General features: G+C 57.4%; 2 protein-coding genes across 5 annotated transcripts in view; both read left to right on the top strand.

Moving 5' to 3' along the window:
- DGCR2 (DiGeorge syndrome critical region gene 2) overlaps positions 1-7,802 on the top strand; it is a 93,231-nt gene extending 85,429 nt beyond the window's left edge. For all 3 annotated transcript variants that reach the window (XM_029921343.1, XM_029921344.1, XM_029921342.1), the window contains 3 exons: positions 1,937-2,089; positions 3,047-3,283; positions 4,823-7,802. In XM_029921343.1, the coding sequence (XP_029777203.1) occupies positions 1,937-2,089; positions 3,047-3,283; positions 4,823-5,079 (647 nt within the window). In that variant the 3' untranslated portion in view covers positions 5,080-7,802. The remainder of the gene's footprint in view (positions 1-1,936; positions 2,090-3,046; positions 3,284-4,822) is intronic.
- Positions 7,803-9,091: 1,289 nt separating this feature from the next.
- LOC115277292 (carbonic anhydrase 15-like) lies at positions 9,092-12,504 on the top strand. Of its 2 annotated transcripts, XM_029921345.1 has the most exons (8): positions 9,092-9,205; positions 9,724-9,759; positions 10,384-10,554; positions 11,091-11,251; positions 11,334-11,426; positions 11,796-11,862; positions 11,967-12,133; positions 12,235-12,504. In XM_029921345.1, the coding sequence occupies exons 1-8, from the start codon at positions 9,139-9,141 to the stop codon at positions 12,457-12,459; spliced, it is 987 nt and encodes a 328-aa protein (XP_029777205.1). In that variant the 5' UTR covers positions 9,092-9,138; the 3' UTR covers positions 12,460-12,504. The 2 variants fall into 2 exon arrangements, with proteins under 2 accessions (XP_029777205.1, XP_029777206.1); XM_029921346.1 differs by lacking the exon at positions 9,724-9,759.
- The last annotated feature ends 1,412 nt before the right edge of the window (positions 12,505-13,916 follow it).

Here is a 13,916-nt window from a genome sequence, read left to right as displayed (position 1 = left end):
TGAATACTGAAAACGAACTGAGGGTTGAAGGGGAAGGGGGAGGGGGAAAGAGGTGGTGGTGATGGAGGAGGGCACTTGTGAGGAAGAGCACTGGGTGTTGTATGGAAACCAATTTGACAATAAACTATTTAAAAAAAAAAAGAATAACTGTCCCTCTCACAGTGTTCTCCATTCCCATCCTGCACTGGTGCCCTGGGGAAGCCTGGGGTCACAAGGCTCTTAGAAGTGAGATGAGGTGCCCAGCAGTGCATCTGCCAAGAGCAGAGCCCGAGTTAGAGTCCAGGTGATTAGCCTCCTATTCCTGCTGAGCTTCTGCTTCACCTGCTGTCTCTGACAGAGATTTGAAACCATTTACCATGTATCACTGGAGTTCTTCATGCACAGACTGGGCAGCTACATGAAAAGGACCTGGGAAGGCTCAGGCATCTGATTAAGGGCCAGGCCAGGTGGACTTCAGGGCACCTTCAGTTCCAACAGCATCTGCCCTAGCAAGACATATCCTCTGGGGCCCAAGGGCTAACTAAGGACCAGTAGCCTGGAAGCCTAAGAGTTGGCTTCTGGCCCTAGGACAATGCTGTCTTCTTGGGGTCTGACTACAGGTGGCTTTCCTCCGGGAGATGCTTCCTCCTTCCTTGCAATCATCATGGAAGAATGGTCAGGAACCTTGACTGTGTCGTTGGGTTTATTTTAGAAGTGATTAAGAGTCATTGCAAAGCCCGCTCCTTTAGGTGCTCCCTTGGGATCTCTGAGCTGGCCACCAATTAACAGACATGTCAGTAGCCCCCTGGGCTGACAGACTTCCTCCCACAGACAGAGACAAAATGTCCCCCTGAGTCTGGAAGGGGATCAGAGACCAAAAAAGCAGCTAATTGGTGAGAGGATATATCCTTTCCACACATTTACTTCCCAAGTGTTGTCACCAATAAATGCAACTTTGAGGGAAGCTTTCTGATCCCCGTGGGAGGAGGGCAAGTGTGCGCTCTGACCATCTGCATTGGTATGGGTTGCTACGATGGTCTTTGGCCCTTCCACCCACACAGTCCTGCTTCCAGTGGCTGTATGTCACTCTCACTCTGCCCCCCCCCACCTGCACTGAAGCCTCCCTGGCCTGCCCTCTGGGTTTGTGGAGACGGGTATTCCTACAACCACTTCCTGGTTCTGCTCTTCTATGACTTGGTACGAGTGGCTCATCTCATCTAGCCGAGAGCCCCTGGAGATGTCTGTCATACTGTGCGCACTCAGCCAATGCAAGTTCTCTTCCCTCACACCTCATCCCATGATCATCGTCTGTGCCCTACCCACAGCAGCCCCACAGCAAGCACCTAACCCGCACCGATATGCCCCAGGACAAGGCAAGGTGCAAGGCAGGGTGTCTCCATGTCGGCATCATCCACATTTGGGGCTTTCTCTGCATAGCAGGATGTTGAGCAGCATCTCTGGCCTCTACCCACTAGATGCCAGTAGTGCCTCCACCCCTCAGGTGGGTGATGATGACCAAGAGAGTCTCGGCATTGCCAAATGTTCCCTGGAAGTTGCAGAGTCGCCCTGAACATCCCTGGTCTAGAGTCCAGCAGCTCTGTCATATTTGCCTGATTTTGTACTGTGTGGTCAGGGGCACAGGGGCCCATAACACAGCACCCTCCAGCTTTTAGGCAGAAGGGGCCCATCGCCTGGCATGTAGGAGTGCTAGGCTGGAAGGTAAAACATCTTTCCTGGCCCACGATTTGCTTCTCTCCTTTGATGTTACCACAGTTTTCTTGATTTTCAACTGTTTCATTTCTCCCATCTCTCCTAAGATCGTCAAGTGCAGGCAGTCAGGAAGCAGGTTGCCTTTTCCACATAGCTGCCTGGTGGTGAAGGGCCCAGTGCACTAAGCACTGGGGGTCAGGCTCTCCTTTTCTGAGAACAGGCAATTTCCTTCTTCTCCTTGTGACAGATGGCAACAGCCTATTCGACTCCATGGCCAGTGGGATGCGTCTGATTGTTAGCTGCATCTCCTCCTTCCTCATCCTGTCGCTGCTGCTTTTCATGGTCCATCGGCTTCGCCAGAGGCGCCGGGAGCGCATTGAGTCCCTGATTGGAGCAAACTGTGAGTGAGGTTGGCCCTGCCTATGACAGTCACACTGGGGTCCCCTCTCCAGGCTGTGTCCCCTGGGACATAGAGTGGGAGGGCACTGCAACCAGGAAGAGGGTAAGGGAAGGAGAGGGTGTTGATGATAGATGTGTCCTGGGGTGTCCCTGTCCCATGCTCTCAACTGCTCCTGGGCTGAACACACACCTGGGAAACTGGAGGAGCGGTCCTTGGGATCCAGAAGTAGGCCATGGACATGTGGGGGGAGGGGCGCACCTCAGTGCCAGCTGCTCCCAGGCTCCCCAGCCTGGTAAACCTTAAAACAGGGCAGGCAGCTGCCCCTGTATGTTTAATGGATGATGTAACCTTTTCCGACAACCTGGGCCATGAGTGGGCCACCTGCTGGGGTCAGAGAGGGCTGAGCAGCAGATGTATATGACTGTTAGTTAGCTTAGAGTGTGATTCGCCTTCCTTAGCCTGAGTTCTCTGCAGCAAGAGAGTTCTCTGCTGTGGCCTATGCCCTCAGTAGAGCTGCTGGAATCGCCCCTTGTGTCAGTGAGCAAGCTGTGCTCCCTAGTGCACAGTCCCCTCGTCTGTGTAGAGAGTGGTGGGATGGGTATGGACCCTCGGGGGAAGGCTCCAAATCAAGGTGGCAGGAATGCAAAGGGGCTGTGCCAGCGTGGTTGGGGCCTCACAGCATAGCCATTCTCCAGACCCTCAGTTCTCACCAAGTTACCTACAAAGACACTAGAGCCAGAGAGGTGTGGTGAGGACTGGGCAGTGGAAGTGGCAGGATGTCATGATGGGTTGCACATGGGTAAGGGGCAGGGACTCACTGAAGGAGGGGGGCCACGTCAGAGCTTCAGGGCTCTCGTGTGGGCAGCAGGGCACATGAGTGTGACAGTCGGGATGTACGATGTCCAGAGCTTTTGGGTGATTCAGCTCTGTTGCTCGTCTCTCCCTGCTGTTGCCCAGTGCACCACTTCAACCTTGGCCGGAGGATCCCTGGCTTTGATTACGGCCCAGACGGGTTTGGCACCGGCCTCACACCACTACACCTTTCTGACGACGGAGAAGGCGGCACGTTCCACTTCCACGACCCTCCTCCTCCCTATACTGCATACAAGTACCCAGACATCGACCAGCCTGATGATCCACCGCCGCCCTATGAGGCCTCCATTAACCCCGACAGCGTGTTCTACGATCCTGCAGGTGCTTCCCCCCCAGGGACAGGGAGCAGCACATCACCAGCCATCCACTGTTTATAGCCAGAGGCCCACTGGTCCTCCTCCCCAGTACACAGGACCCTGGACTTTCACTTCTTCCTGGCCTTCTGCTTCTCTTTGGCTTTCCCTTTAAGGTGGAACCACCTGTGGGTGGGCGGGCTCTTGCCAGTGTTCACATGCCGAGGACCATGGGTAGTGCCCACACGGCCCCTTGCCTTCCTCCCATGAACACCTGTTAGCAAGCAGCCCTTGGGACACACTCAGCTGGGCAGTATGGAGAGATGGGGAGCCGGGTGCTGGCGGTTGTGGGGACAGGGCTGGCCCAGAGCTGCCAGGTTCCTGCCCAGAGGCAACTGCTGGGCCACAAAGACATATGTGCATATGTGGTAATCTGTAGAGACACCTTTGTGCCATTCCCTCCTGTCTGGAAGCAGCTCTGTGAAATGGGAAGAAAGCACTGGTTCTATGATATTGGCCTTACTGTTTGAGTCTGTTGTCCATCTGATACTGTGGGAGATCATTCCTCACAGGGCTGTGTAGCACAGAGGGAATGCCAGGTGCCTCTCCCATTGCCTAACCTGTCCCTGTCCCTGGTGTGCAGCTCAGGTGTCCCATCCCACTTGCCCGCATGTTAACACCCTCTGACATGGACACAACCCCTGCAGTATGACAGCAGGCAGGGCCCCCACTCTGGGGTGGCCGGCTCCTTGAGCACCCAGACAACACAGCAGAATGGGTGTCGTGGGGCCAGCGCTGCTGTGCTCTTGGGCCTGTCTCTTTACTAGTACTGCCCTCTCTGTGGTCTGCAGGCAAGACCTGGATATGACCCCGCACACACAGATTGTCTCAGTCTACTGTCCAGGGAATGAGGGTAGAACAGGCTCCCTGCCAGGGATGTGGCTGGGGGGTCGGGGTGGTGGGGGGCGGTGAGCAGTGGGTCCAGACACCTGCATGGAGCAGGCTGTGAGGGAGCAGTTGCTCCTGGGGCAGGGTAACAGGACTGCTGAGGCTTAGGGGACAGGCGCCCCATGCCCCAGGCTGTCAGAGAAAGCCTGAGTAATAAGGAGCAGGCACGCTGAAAGGAATGGGCTACCACAGAGCCTCCCTCAAACCAGAGATTTCTGCAGACCTGCTCTGGTCCTGTCTCCTACATTCTCATTCCCATATTCCAGCCACAGCACCTGGTCTGGGGGCTGCGTCCCCTGTTCTGCCTACTTACATCCAGCCCAGTAAGTCCCTCGGGTCACATGAGCCCTGCTTCAACCTCCACCAAGTCTGAAAGGCCTCTTTCCCTCTCACCCCCATTTGTTCTGCAGACTCTGTCAAAACCTTCCCCCCGACCCATACTACATGCCACAGCTTGCTCACAGCTGTACCCCTGGACCTTGCCCCAGGCCAGGGCACCGAGGGAGCATTCAGGCAGGAGAAGTATCCCCTGTTCTTCTCCAGCCCGCCCCTGGAGTAGAACACTCTCCAGGATGTGCCAGGCCTGCCATCCTGCTGACTTCCCTCTGTCTCCCTGCAGACAATGATGCCTTTGAGCCAGCAGAGGCCAGGCCGCAGACCCCCGGGGATGGTGGCGGTGAAGGTGCATCACCCCGGCGCTTAGAGCACCCTGTGCCCGCCGCAGGGACCTCTCTGGCAGACCTGGAAGACTCAGCCGACAGCAGCAGTGCCCTGCTTGTGCCCCCTGACCCTACACAGAGTGGGAGCACCCCAGCCACAGAGGCACTGCCCAGGGGTGGCCGCCACAGCCGCAATTCCCTCAATACAGTGGTATAGAGGATGGCCCAGCCCACGGGCCCAAGGGGCAGAGAGCACCTTTTTGCTGACGAGAAAACACGATCCCCATGGGAGACTCAAGGGGCCCCCAAGTGAGCCTGGACCCAACTGCACTGCCGCACACCCACTGTTGGCGTGCATGTGCGAGTAGACCACACTGGCCTCCCGAGGGAGTGAACGCCTGCACCGAGTCTCCTTGAGGGCTTCATAAACATGCTTAGCTTTGGGTCCCTGTCTTTTTCTTTCCAAGTGGCAGAAGAATGGCGAAGTTTGTTCAGACCACACGTTTCAGAAGTAGGGAACAAAGAAGGTACTGTGGGCATGGACAGGGGTCAGACTACACCCAGCTTTGGTGGGCCTGCTCGCTGCAGTGTGCTGTCCAGAGGAGCCTGCCAGCTGGCCCCTGGGCCCCGGGGCCCACCATGTATGCCTCGCAAGCTGCTGCTCAGAAGGGCCGCTCTCGGGCACCGCTGTGTTTGTGACTGTCAGTATTGTCTGGCCAGTTGGTCTGCCTTAGGGTAGACGCCCTTGGAGGTTACTACAGTGGCTCCTTTGAGGATGCCCCCTGCCCAGCCATGAACATCAGGGGTGACCCCTACCCTGGGCTGAAGGCTGACCTGGGCCTCCAGCACCCAAGGCCCTGAGAGGGGGTCTTGGAAGGAGGTTGAACCCTCCACTCTGTCTTTCCAGCTAGGTCTCTGTGAAGCCCAGTTCTGTGCCAGGAGGCCCTGGCCCCACCCTGTCATTTTTCTCCCCAGCATTGCTGTGCATGGCACCCCCAGGAGGCAGCCCTGGAGCTGGGCCAAGGCCCCTAGCCATGCATGTGTGTTCTGGCCATGGATCCTCCTTTGGGGTTTGGGGGCTGAGCCAGCTCCTGTCTCCTACCCCCTGGAGCCCCCACTCCTATTGAATTTGCTCCTGGGTCTGACCTGCGCCCCCACCCCATCTTGTTTGTGCCATAAAGGGTTGTTTCTTTGGGGGGAGGGGTGGCTGAAATTAATGCCCTGGGCTGTGTCCATCTCCCAAAAGTCCACTTGCGTACCACCACCACTGAGCGGAGTGCCCAGTGGCTGCATGCCACCTTCCTGTCCTCAGCAGCTCTGGGAGCTGGGTTCCCTTCCCCAGGGGCCTTTTGACCAAGGGACCCTGTTGCCTGCTCCTGGGCAGTGGTCTTTTCTCCTTACACGGGGCTTTTAGCATTTCTGAGGTTTGGAGATTAAGCGGGTTCTGTGCGATTTTTAGCACATCCATATCTTTTCTACGTTGAATGTCTGGATCTTTTCTTTCTGTATGTATGCGTGTGTCTGTGTGTGTGTACATATGTGTCCAAGTTTTGCAGGTGGTGGCAGTACACCAGGATTTGGCCATGGAGCCCCATTTTCCCAGGCCAGCCATGGCATCTTGGGTGGCACCAAGATGTGGCCAGGTCTGCACCTCTGCCCCTTGACTAAGAGCATGGAGCCCTGCTCTTGGTCCCCCTTGTAGCCTTTCCAGACCAGCACACAGTGATGGGGGGGGGGGCGGGGGAGGCACAGTGACAAGTGGGTGCTTCTGTGGTGCTCTGTAGTGACAGACCTCGGTGGCACAGTCCAGTCCTTAGGCATGTTCTCACACTCTGCCATTGGAAACCCATTGTGTTCTTCCAGTGTGGAATGAGAATTTTGAGTTGCCCCACAGAACTGTCATCTCCTGAGCTGGCCAGAGGTGTGAATTTTGAACTGCCCATCCAGGCTCACAGGATCCAGATTGCTGGAGGCAGGACTCAGGCAGGTGGGCAGCATGCCACACAGGCTTGAGCTCCCCTTGCCATAGGGCTGATACTTCGAGAATGCACCCTGGGCACATGTGTCCCCCACTGGCTGCTGAAGACAAAGCAGGATGCGTGTTGTGCCTCCAGCGTGCTGGGCTCAGAGCAGCCAAGGTCCAGAGCAGCAGCCATGGATCTTACTGGTGCCAGGTGAGTGTCCTGAGCATGTCTGCTTTGGAGTGACCACCCCAATGGAGCACTTACGGGCCTGATGTCAACAGCCGAGTGTCCTTCACAGCTTCCCTGTCTCTGGCCCAGGCCTCAGAACCATGTGTTGAGGAACAGGGCAGTTGGCACAAGATGTTTGGGACCCGGGAACTCCCTTTGGGGACCAAAGGACCACTGGGCCCATTCAGGCATGCAGGAGGCGAGGAGGTGGCCTGAAGCATGGTGGGCCCGCTTCTGGACTGGCCAGGGTTCTGTCCCAGCACCAGGGCGATCAGCCCACTGACATCCTTGGGCTGCACAGACCTCCACGCCGTGTGTGCAGGAGCTGGTGCCCGAGAGCTGAGCTCTGCTGGAGGGCGGTTGTGAGGGGAACAAGGTGGGGGAGCTGGGGTCTACCTGGCTGCCCTCAGCCTCCTGTCCAGTTGTGGCCATTTGTAAGTTCTGACTGTGCTCCAGGATCCAATGAAGAATCCCAAGGCCAATCTGAGCTGAGACTGCTCCTGTGAGAGACTCGGCCCCCAGAGGTACAGGCCAGGCTCTTGGGAGGGGCCTCGTCCCGCAGGACCCAACTTACCTGATGGAGGAGGGAGTCGATACTGTACATTGTCTCGATGCCTGTTTTTTATGTTCTCCTTTCACTAAGGGTTTTTAGTTTGGGTTTATTTTTGGTTGGGTTGGCACTAATCCTTTTCTTAAGATGCTGTGAGAACCATTTCATCCAAATGCCAAATAAATTTGTGTTCTGGAAGAGGTGTGGTCAGTCCTTGGTGTGACCCAGGTTGGGATGGGAGACTCCAGCCAGGCTGGGGCTGTAGCACAATGGCAGAGATGGGTGAGTAGGGGAGTTGGGGCATCTGGGTGAACCAGGCCGGGGTGCAGGGCTCCAAGATGCCCCTCTGACCATGGTCCTTTCAGTAATTTCCCAGTTCGTGATGGAGGGACAAAAGGTTATCAGGGGAACTCCACCTCAGGTAGGTCCTTGTGCTCACCCTCCTAACCCAGTGTCCTGGCAGGCGGCTTCAGGCTGGGCAGGGAGATCCTGGAGGCCCGAGGGGCAAGGGACCAGGGTTAGAAAAGAAACAGGGAGTCCCTTGGTGTGGATAGGAGCTTCGAGGACAGGGTCCTTCATTCCTGAACATACCTGCAAGGGCAGCGGTGGGGTCCTGGGTGCTGTCAGCAGTGCTGACCCCATCTCCAAAGTGGGAGAGCCTGGCCCTCTGGGGACTGGAGAAAGACATTCCTCCCTATCTCCCTTCACACCACAATCATGCTCCCATCCACAGGCACACACATGCCGGGTAAAGAGCTTTCCAGTGTCGCTTTCTCTCCCTGCTACACCAAGAGGCAGCAAAATCAGCTCCACTTTCCAGGAGAGTGAATTGAGGGAGCTGAGGCTCAGGCTACAGCCTCGAGTCAGAGACTCAGGAGCTGCTGGGGAAGCCTGAAGTCCCCACCAGGTGGGTGCTGGGCAGAGTGGGAGAGCTCAGCTTCCCAGAGACCTGTTGGAGTGATCCCCCAAAGGAGGGCCTTGTCCCAGGTGTGCAGCAGGGAAACACATACAAGAGAGGCTATGGTCTTAGAGGAAGGGGGGAGTCCCAAGCCCACAACGGAAGAAATACACTCTCCCCACCCCAGCCTTGAAAGTCAAGGGCACTGGTATTCAAAGTGCCCTCCCCTTTCATTTCCATCCCTATTTGGTGGCCTTGGCATATCACTCCTGGAGCCCAGCTTCTGTTTCCTCCTCTTTAAGTGGGCATAATAGAGCGCGCGCGCGCGCACACACACACACCCATTAATTGGTGGAGTCCGTTTAAAGTGTTTTGCTCTGGTAAATGTCAGCAATTGTTGCTGGAACACAGCCGCAGCCCTGGGATCAGAACATGTGCCTGGTGATCTCAGACCTCTGTCTTTGCTGGTGGCCCTGCTTGGACCCCGCCCCCTCCGACCCTTCTGCAGCGGCCTGCCAGAGAGCCCACAAGACTTAGCCACGCCCCTAGTCCACCCCGCTAATAAACAGCCGCCTAGACTGCCCCACTGTTCTCTGGCACTTTCCAGTCCTCTGGAGTCACGGTGGTTGCTGCACCATGCAGTCTCCAGGCTTTGCACTCGCCTTCCTCACCGTGCCACTGGTGGTGCGCGGGGACTCAGAGGGTGAGCACCTGGACCTGCCCATCCATTCTCAAATCCACCCTCCCTTGCAGCTCTCCCTTCTCCCTGTAAAGCCCTGCCGCTGGGGGGTGTCTTTGGGGGAGGAGATATCAGGGTCTTGGACAGGAGAGGAGGGTCTGTGCTAGCCTCCTCTGGCCTAAGCCCTATGCCCCCATTCCTTTTTTGTTTTTTAAGGATGAGTTTTTGCCTTTTTTTAAATGTTTTTTATTTATTTTTTTGAGAGAGAGAGAGACAGCGTGAGCAGGGGAGGGTCAGAGAAAGAAGGAGATACAGAATCCGAAGCAGGCTCCAGGCTCTGAGCTAGCTGTCAGCACAGAGCCTGACGTGGGGCTCAAACCCACGAACTGTGAGATCATGACCTGAGCCGAAGCCAGATGCCCAACCGACTGAGCCACCCAGGCACCCCCCTATGCCTCCATTCTTGAACCCTGGCTGGGATGGAGCTGAGACAGGGCCCAGATGGCTGTCCTTCTTCTCAATCCCCTGTCTACTGTCTGCAGGCACCTGGTGCTACGACTCCCAGGACCCAAAATGTGGTGAGGACAGAGTGTCGTGTGAGGCTGTGTGGGATCAGTCTTTGTCCTGTGGTCACTAGACAGTCTGGTGCTAGCAAGAACCAAAAGCAGTGTGCATGCCAAGTTTCCATGATCTCTGCAGGTTTCTGTCTGGGCACTAGGCAGCATGGGTATCACTGCCCCCCGCCTGTGTGTCCAGGTCTGTTGCTGGTGTGATCTCCAGTCCTGGCATGTGTGCCAAGCTTCTTTTCGTATCAGTGGGGCCTGTAAGCTTGCCAGCATGGTCAGCCTGTGTCTGAGCAGGTGATACAGGTCCCCAGTGTGGGGGGTATGTCCATCGTGCTGGAAGACCCTTCCACCCCCACTCCCTGTGGGGCACTCTAGCTGCAGGTGACTGTGTCAGAGTATGGCCCAGACCAGGTGGTGCCTACCTAAATTGAGAGTGTTACAAACATTGTGGCCAGGCAAGGTTGGGGTGTGTGTGGCAGTTGTGACCTGTGTGGGGCAGCAGGAAGGAGCTTCCTGAGGTTGAGTCATTCTCTGGGTGTGTGCAGGAGGTGGGGAGGGAGGCACTGCCTTCCCTTATGTATCCCCAAGTTGCCCCCTCATTATCCCCCACACAGATCCCTGACCTTTATCCCTCAGGCCCCACCCACTGGAAGGAGATGACCCCTGCCTGTGGGGGCCCAGCCCAGTCCCCCATCAACATCGACCTTCACCTTGTCCAACGGGACCCCTCCCTGGGACCCTTCATCTTACAAGGCTACAACTCAGCACCTCCAGGCCCGTGGACCCTGGAGAATGATGGCCATACAGGTCAGTACCCTGCGGTCAGGACCCCTCACAGACACAAAGCTAAACCCACCTTGGAGTGAGAACTACCCCCCCCACACACACACCCACACCCACAAGGATCAAAATCTCCACAAAGAGCACAGGAACATCCATACTCATTGGTAAAGGCATCTTCAACAGGTGTATGAACCACCGCATACAGGTGTCAGGATCCCCCTAACAATAGCAGTCAGCCATTGCCCCCAAGGACCAGAAGTCAGAACCCCCCACAGCACTAGGATGCTTCAGTAGTCATCACAGCCTCCCAATATCACACACAACTCTGGTGGGTCAAAAATCTTGCCACAGCAGGGCCACCCTCTCCCCCTTCACTGCAGGGCAGGTTTTTTCCACTGCTGTCTGCGGACCATCAGAGGACCAAATAAGGTCGCTACTCTGTGGAAGCCCAGCCAGGCAGCAGACTGACACGAAGGGGCCCTGTGCTGGCACCCTGTGCCCTAATAGCACAAGAGCAAGTGGATGGAGGGAAAGAATGTCATGTGCTCCTTTACCCCCAGTGCTGCTCCACATAGACGGTGGCCCGCAGAGCCACCTGGAGATTCGGGGCGCCGGGCTGCCACTGCCTGCCTACCACGCACTGCAGCTGCACTTCCACTGGGGGGGGCCTGGTCAAGCAGGTTCAGAGCACAGCCTGGATGGGCAGCGCCGCGCCATGGAGGTGGGCTTGGGTAGCGGGTAGGGTGGTGGGTGTGCCCTGAGGAAGGAGGAGCTGGTACCTCTCACTGTCTGTGCCTCTCCAGATGCACGTGGTCCACATGAACACGAGGTACCAGAGCATGGGGGAAGCTCGAGGTCACCCCGATGGGTTTGCTGTGCTGGCGGTGCTGTTGGCGGTGAGGGAGAGGCTGTGTGACTCCTGGCAGTGAGGGAGGGACAGAGGAGTTCTGTGACTCCTTGTGCTTCCCAGAAAGGGGGTCTGCAAAGGGGGCAGACTGGTCCTGTAGAGTCTTGGTGGGGCTATTGGGGGAGTCTATAGGGTTTACAGGATTTAAAGTGTTCTGTGGGAGGATGGGGCTGAGGAGAGGGCCTGGGTGTGCAGGGTCAGTGGGGGGTGACTCTCACCCCAGCAGATCTCCGAACTGCCCCCCATTGGAAGCCTACTTTTATTCCACTTGCAGTCTCCCCTAGATCGCCCCCTCTCAGATTTCCCCTTTGGAGACCCACCCACTCAGAACTCTTCTCACTTCGAGCCCCCTCCCTAGGAGCAGGACGCTGACAACGCCAACTTCTCCGCCCTCGTGTCCAGCCTGAAGAACGTGTCTGAGCGCGGTGAGGAGCCACGGGGTCGCACCCGGGACTGGGGGTTGCTGGGGGCCAGAGGCGGCTGGGCACAAGGAGGCCGATTGCAATCCTGGCTCGCCTCCCCGGCCCAGGGGTCTCGATGAATCTGGCGTCCACCTTCCCGCTGGCCTCGCTGCTGCCGGGCGCCTCGGGCCTCTCGCGCTACTACCGCTACTCGGGATCGCTGACCACGCCTGGCTGCGAGCCCGCGGTCATATGGACTGTCTTCGAGGACGCGGTACCCATCGGGCGCGCACAGGTGGGGCCCCCACCCTTTCCCTGGGCAGTGCTGCCCTCTACCCTCCCTCCCGCAGCCCTGGCTCTCTCACGTCTTGACCTGCCTCTGCTCCGAACCCTCAGGTGGCCCGGTTCCAGACCGTGCTCCAAGCCGGGCTCCCTGGCTCGCGCCCTGCACCGCTCTCCGAGAACTTCCGCCCGCAGCAGCCTCTCGGGGGGCGCAGGGTCTCCGCCTCTCCTGGCGCCTCCATCCGCGCGGCAGCCTCGGTGCCCGCCCCGACCCTAGCCCGTGTGCACGCGGCTCTGCTGGGCCTGGGGCTCAGCCTGGGGCTCTGGCAGAGGCCCTAGGAGCCAGATTCGACCCCTTCCCGCAATAAACGATACGCAGAGTGACCTTGGCCTCACATATCTTTCAGGGATGGGGTGGGAAGTCCTACCTCTCCCACGGAGGCCTGTGTGCCTGCCATACAACAGCGGACCCCTGAGGAACCCACCGCCACCCCATCACAGCCAGTCCCAGACCCCCTCCAGAACACACAGACTTCCCCAGATCCCTCTGACCCCCATTTCCAAGGAGAAAAACTAGCAGGTCTTGGAAACACCACCTCTTAAAGTCTAATACTACACATTTTATTTAAAAAAAAAAAAAAAAAAAGCAAGCTGGCTGACTGCCCCCAGGATGCTGTGCACTGTTAAATGATGACTTCAACTGAAGTTTCCAAAGCCAGGAGGTGAGAAGCTACTGGTTCCAGGCTCTGCTGCAGGCTGTTAGATGGGGTGGGTCTGGGTGACAAGGACAGCTAGCAAAGGTCTCTCTGTGCAAGGTGAAACCGCTCCCAGGTGACACTGGGAAGTTCGGCTAGGGAAGCTGAGTATAGAGTGACACTTTCTGGAGAGACAGTGGTGTCCAGGTGACTGCCTGTGGTGAGGCTAAGGGTTAAGTGTCCTTGGAGTCACTGTCCACAACGAAGAGTCCCAAGAACACTGACTGTATGCCACTGTGCCCAGGCAATGTTGTCCAGTAAGAGGCTGGGTCTGTCAGTAGAGCGAAGCTGGCTAGGGTTAAGCTGCTGTCCAGTTGATGCCCTGTGGACTGTGGTTGCATATCCAGGAGGCATTGCCCTGAGTGAGCCTGTGTCCAGGTGACAATGTCCCAGCAGCCCACATGTCCCTAACATCTATTGAGTAGTGTGTGGGTCACACTCTATCTCAGTGCCTGGAGGCCCAGCCTCCAACCCAAGACCCGTAAGAAAACAATACAAAACAAATACAAACAAACAAAAGCCTGTAACACCCGCCCCTGAGGCAGACCATTGGGCTCTCCTGGAGGCTGCCACACCCCTGGCCCAGACCTTTCTGCAGCTCTAAGGCCAAAAGTGTATCCACTCCTCCTCCAGCCCCCGACTGAGTCTCCATCAGTGATCACTGGCTATGCGGAGGCCATCTGTGATCCCCGACAGTCCTCAACCTCGCGCGTCCAGCCGCCCACACCCTAATGCAGGAGCGAGAGCAGGGGGCTCCTGAGGACCCTTCTCCTACAAGGGTGATGTATTTGTCCATACAAATAGATTGGGGGAGGGCTCTTCCAGCACCTGGCCCTGGCTACCTTCGGCGGGGCAGCCCTCAATCCCCGCCGCCCTGCGGGGCCCCTGGCGGCACTGGTGTCTTCTTGAAGTTCTTCCGGGCCAGGGCCCGGTTCGCGCTGCCGTCGGCAGCGCCGTCGGGTGCGTCGTTGGCTTGCCTCGCGACCGCGGCCAGGGAAGTCATGGTGCCGAGCGCCCGCAGCAGGGTCGGGCCGCGGGGTG

The sequence above is a fragment of the Suricata suricatta genome, chromosome 14, assembly GCF_006229205.1.
Source record: "Suricata suricatta isolate VVHF042 chromosome 14, meerkat_22Aug2017_6uvM2_HiC, whole genome shotgun sequence".
Taxonomy (NCBI): Eukaryota; Metazoa; Chordata; class Mammalia; order Carnivora; family Herpestidae; genus Suricata; species Suricata suricatta.
The sequence above is the reverse complement of the archived record's forward strand: the minus strand, read 5'-3'. Positions and strand labels throughout refer to the sequence as shown.

What these genes read in the sequence shown, in the direction of transcription:
- LOC115277292 (XM_029921345.1), top strand. Translation starts at nt 9,139, where the DNA reads ATGCAGTCTCCAGGCTTTGCACTCGCCTTCCTCACCGTGCCACTGGTG. An exon ending in CTCCCAGGACCCAAAATGTG is followed by an intron (nt 9,760 to 10,383) that starts GTGAGGACAGAG and finishes TTTATCCCTCAG; the next exon opens with GCCCCACCCACTGGAAGGAG. An exon ending in GGAGAATGATGGCCATACAG is followed by an intron (nt 10,555 to 11,090) that starts GTCAGTACCCTG and finishes CTTTACCCCCAG; the next exon opens with TGCTGCTCCACATAGACGGT.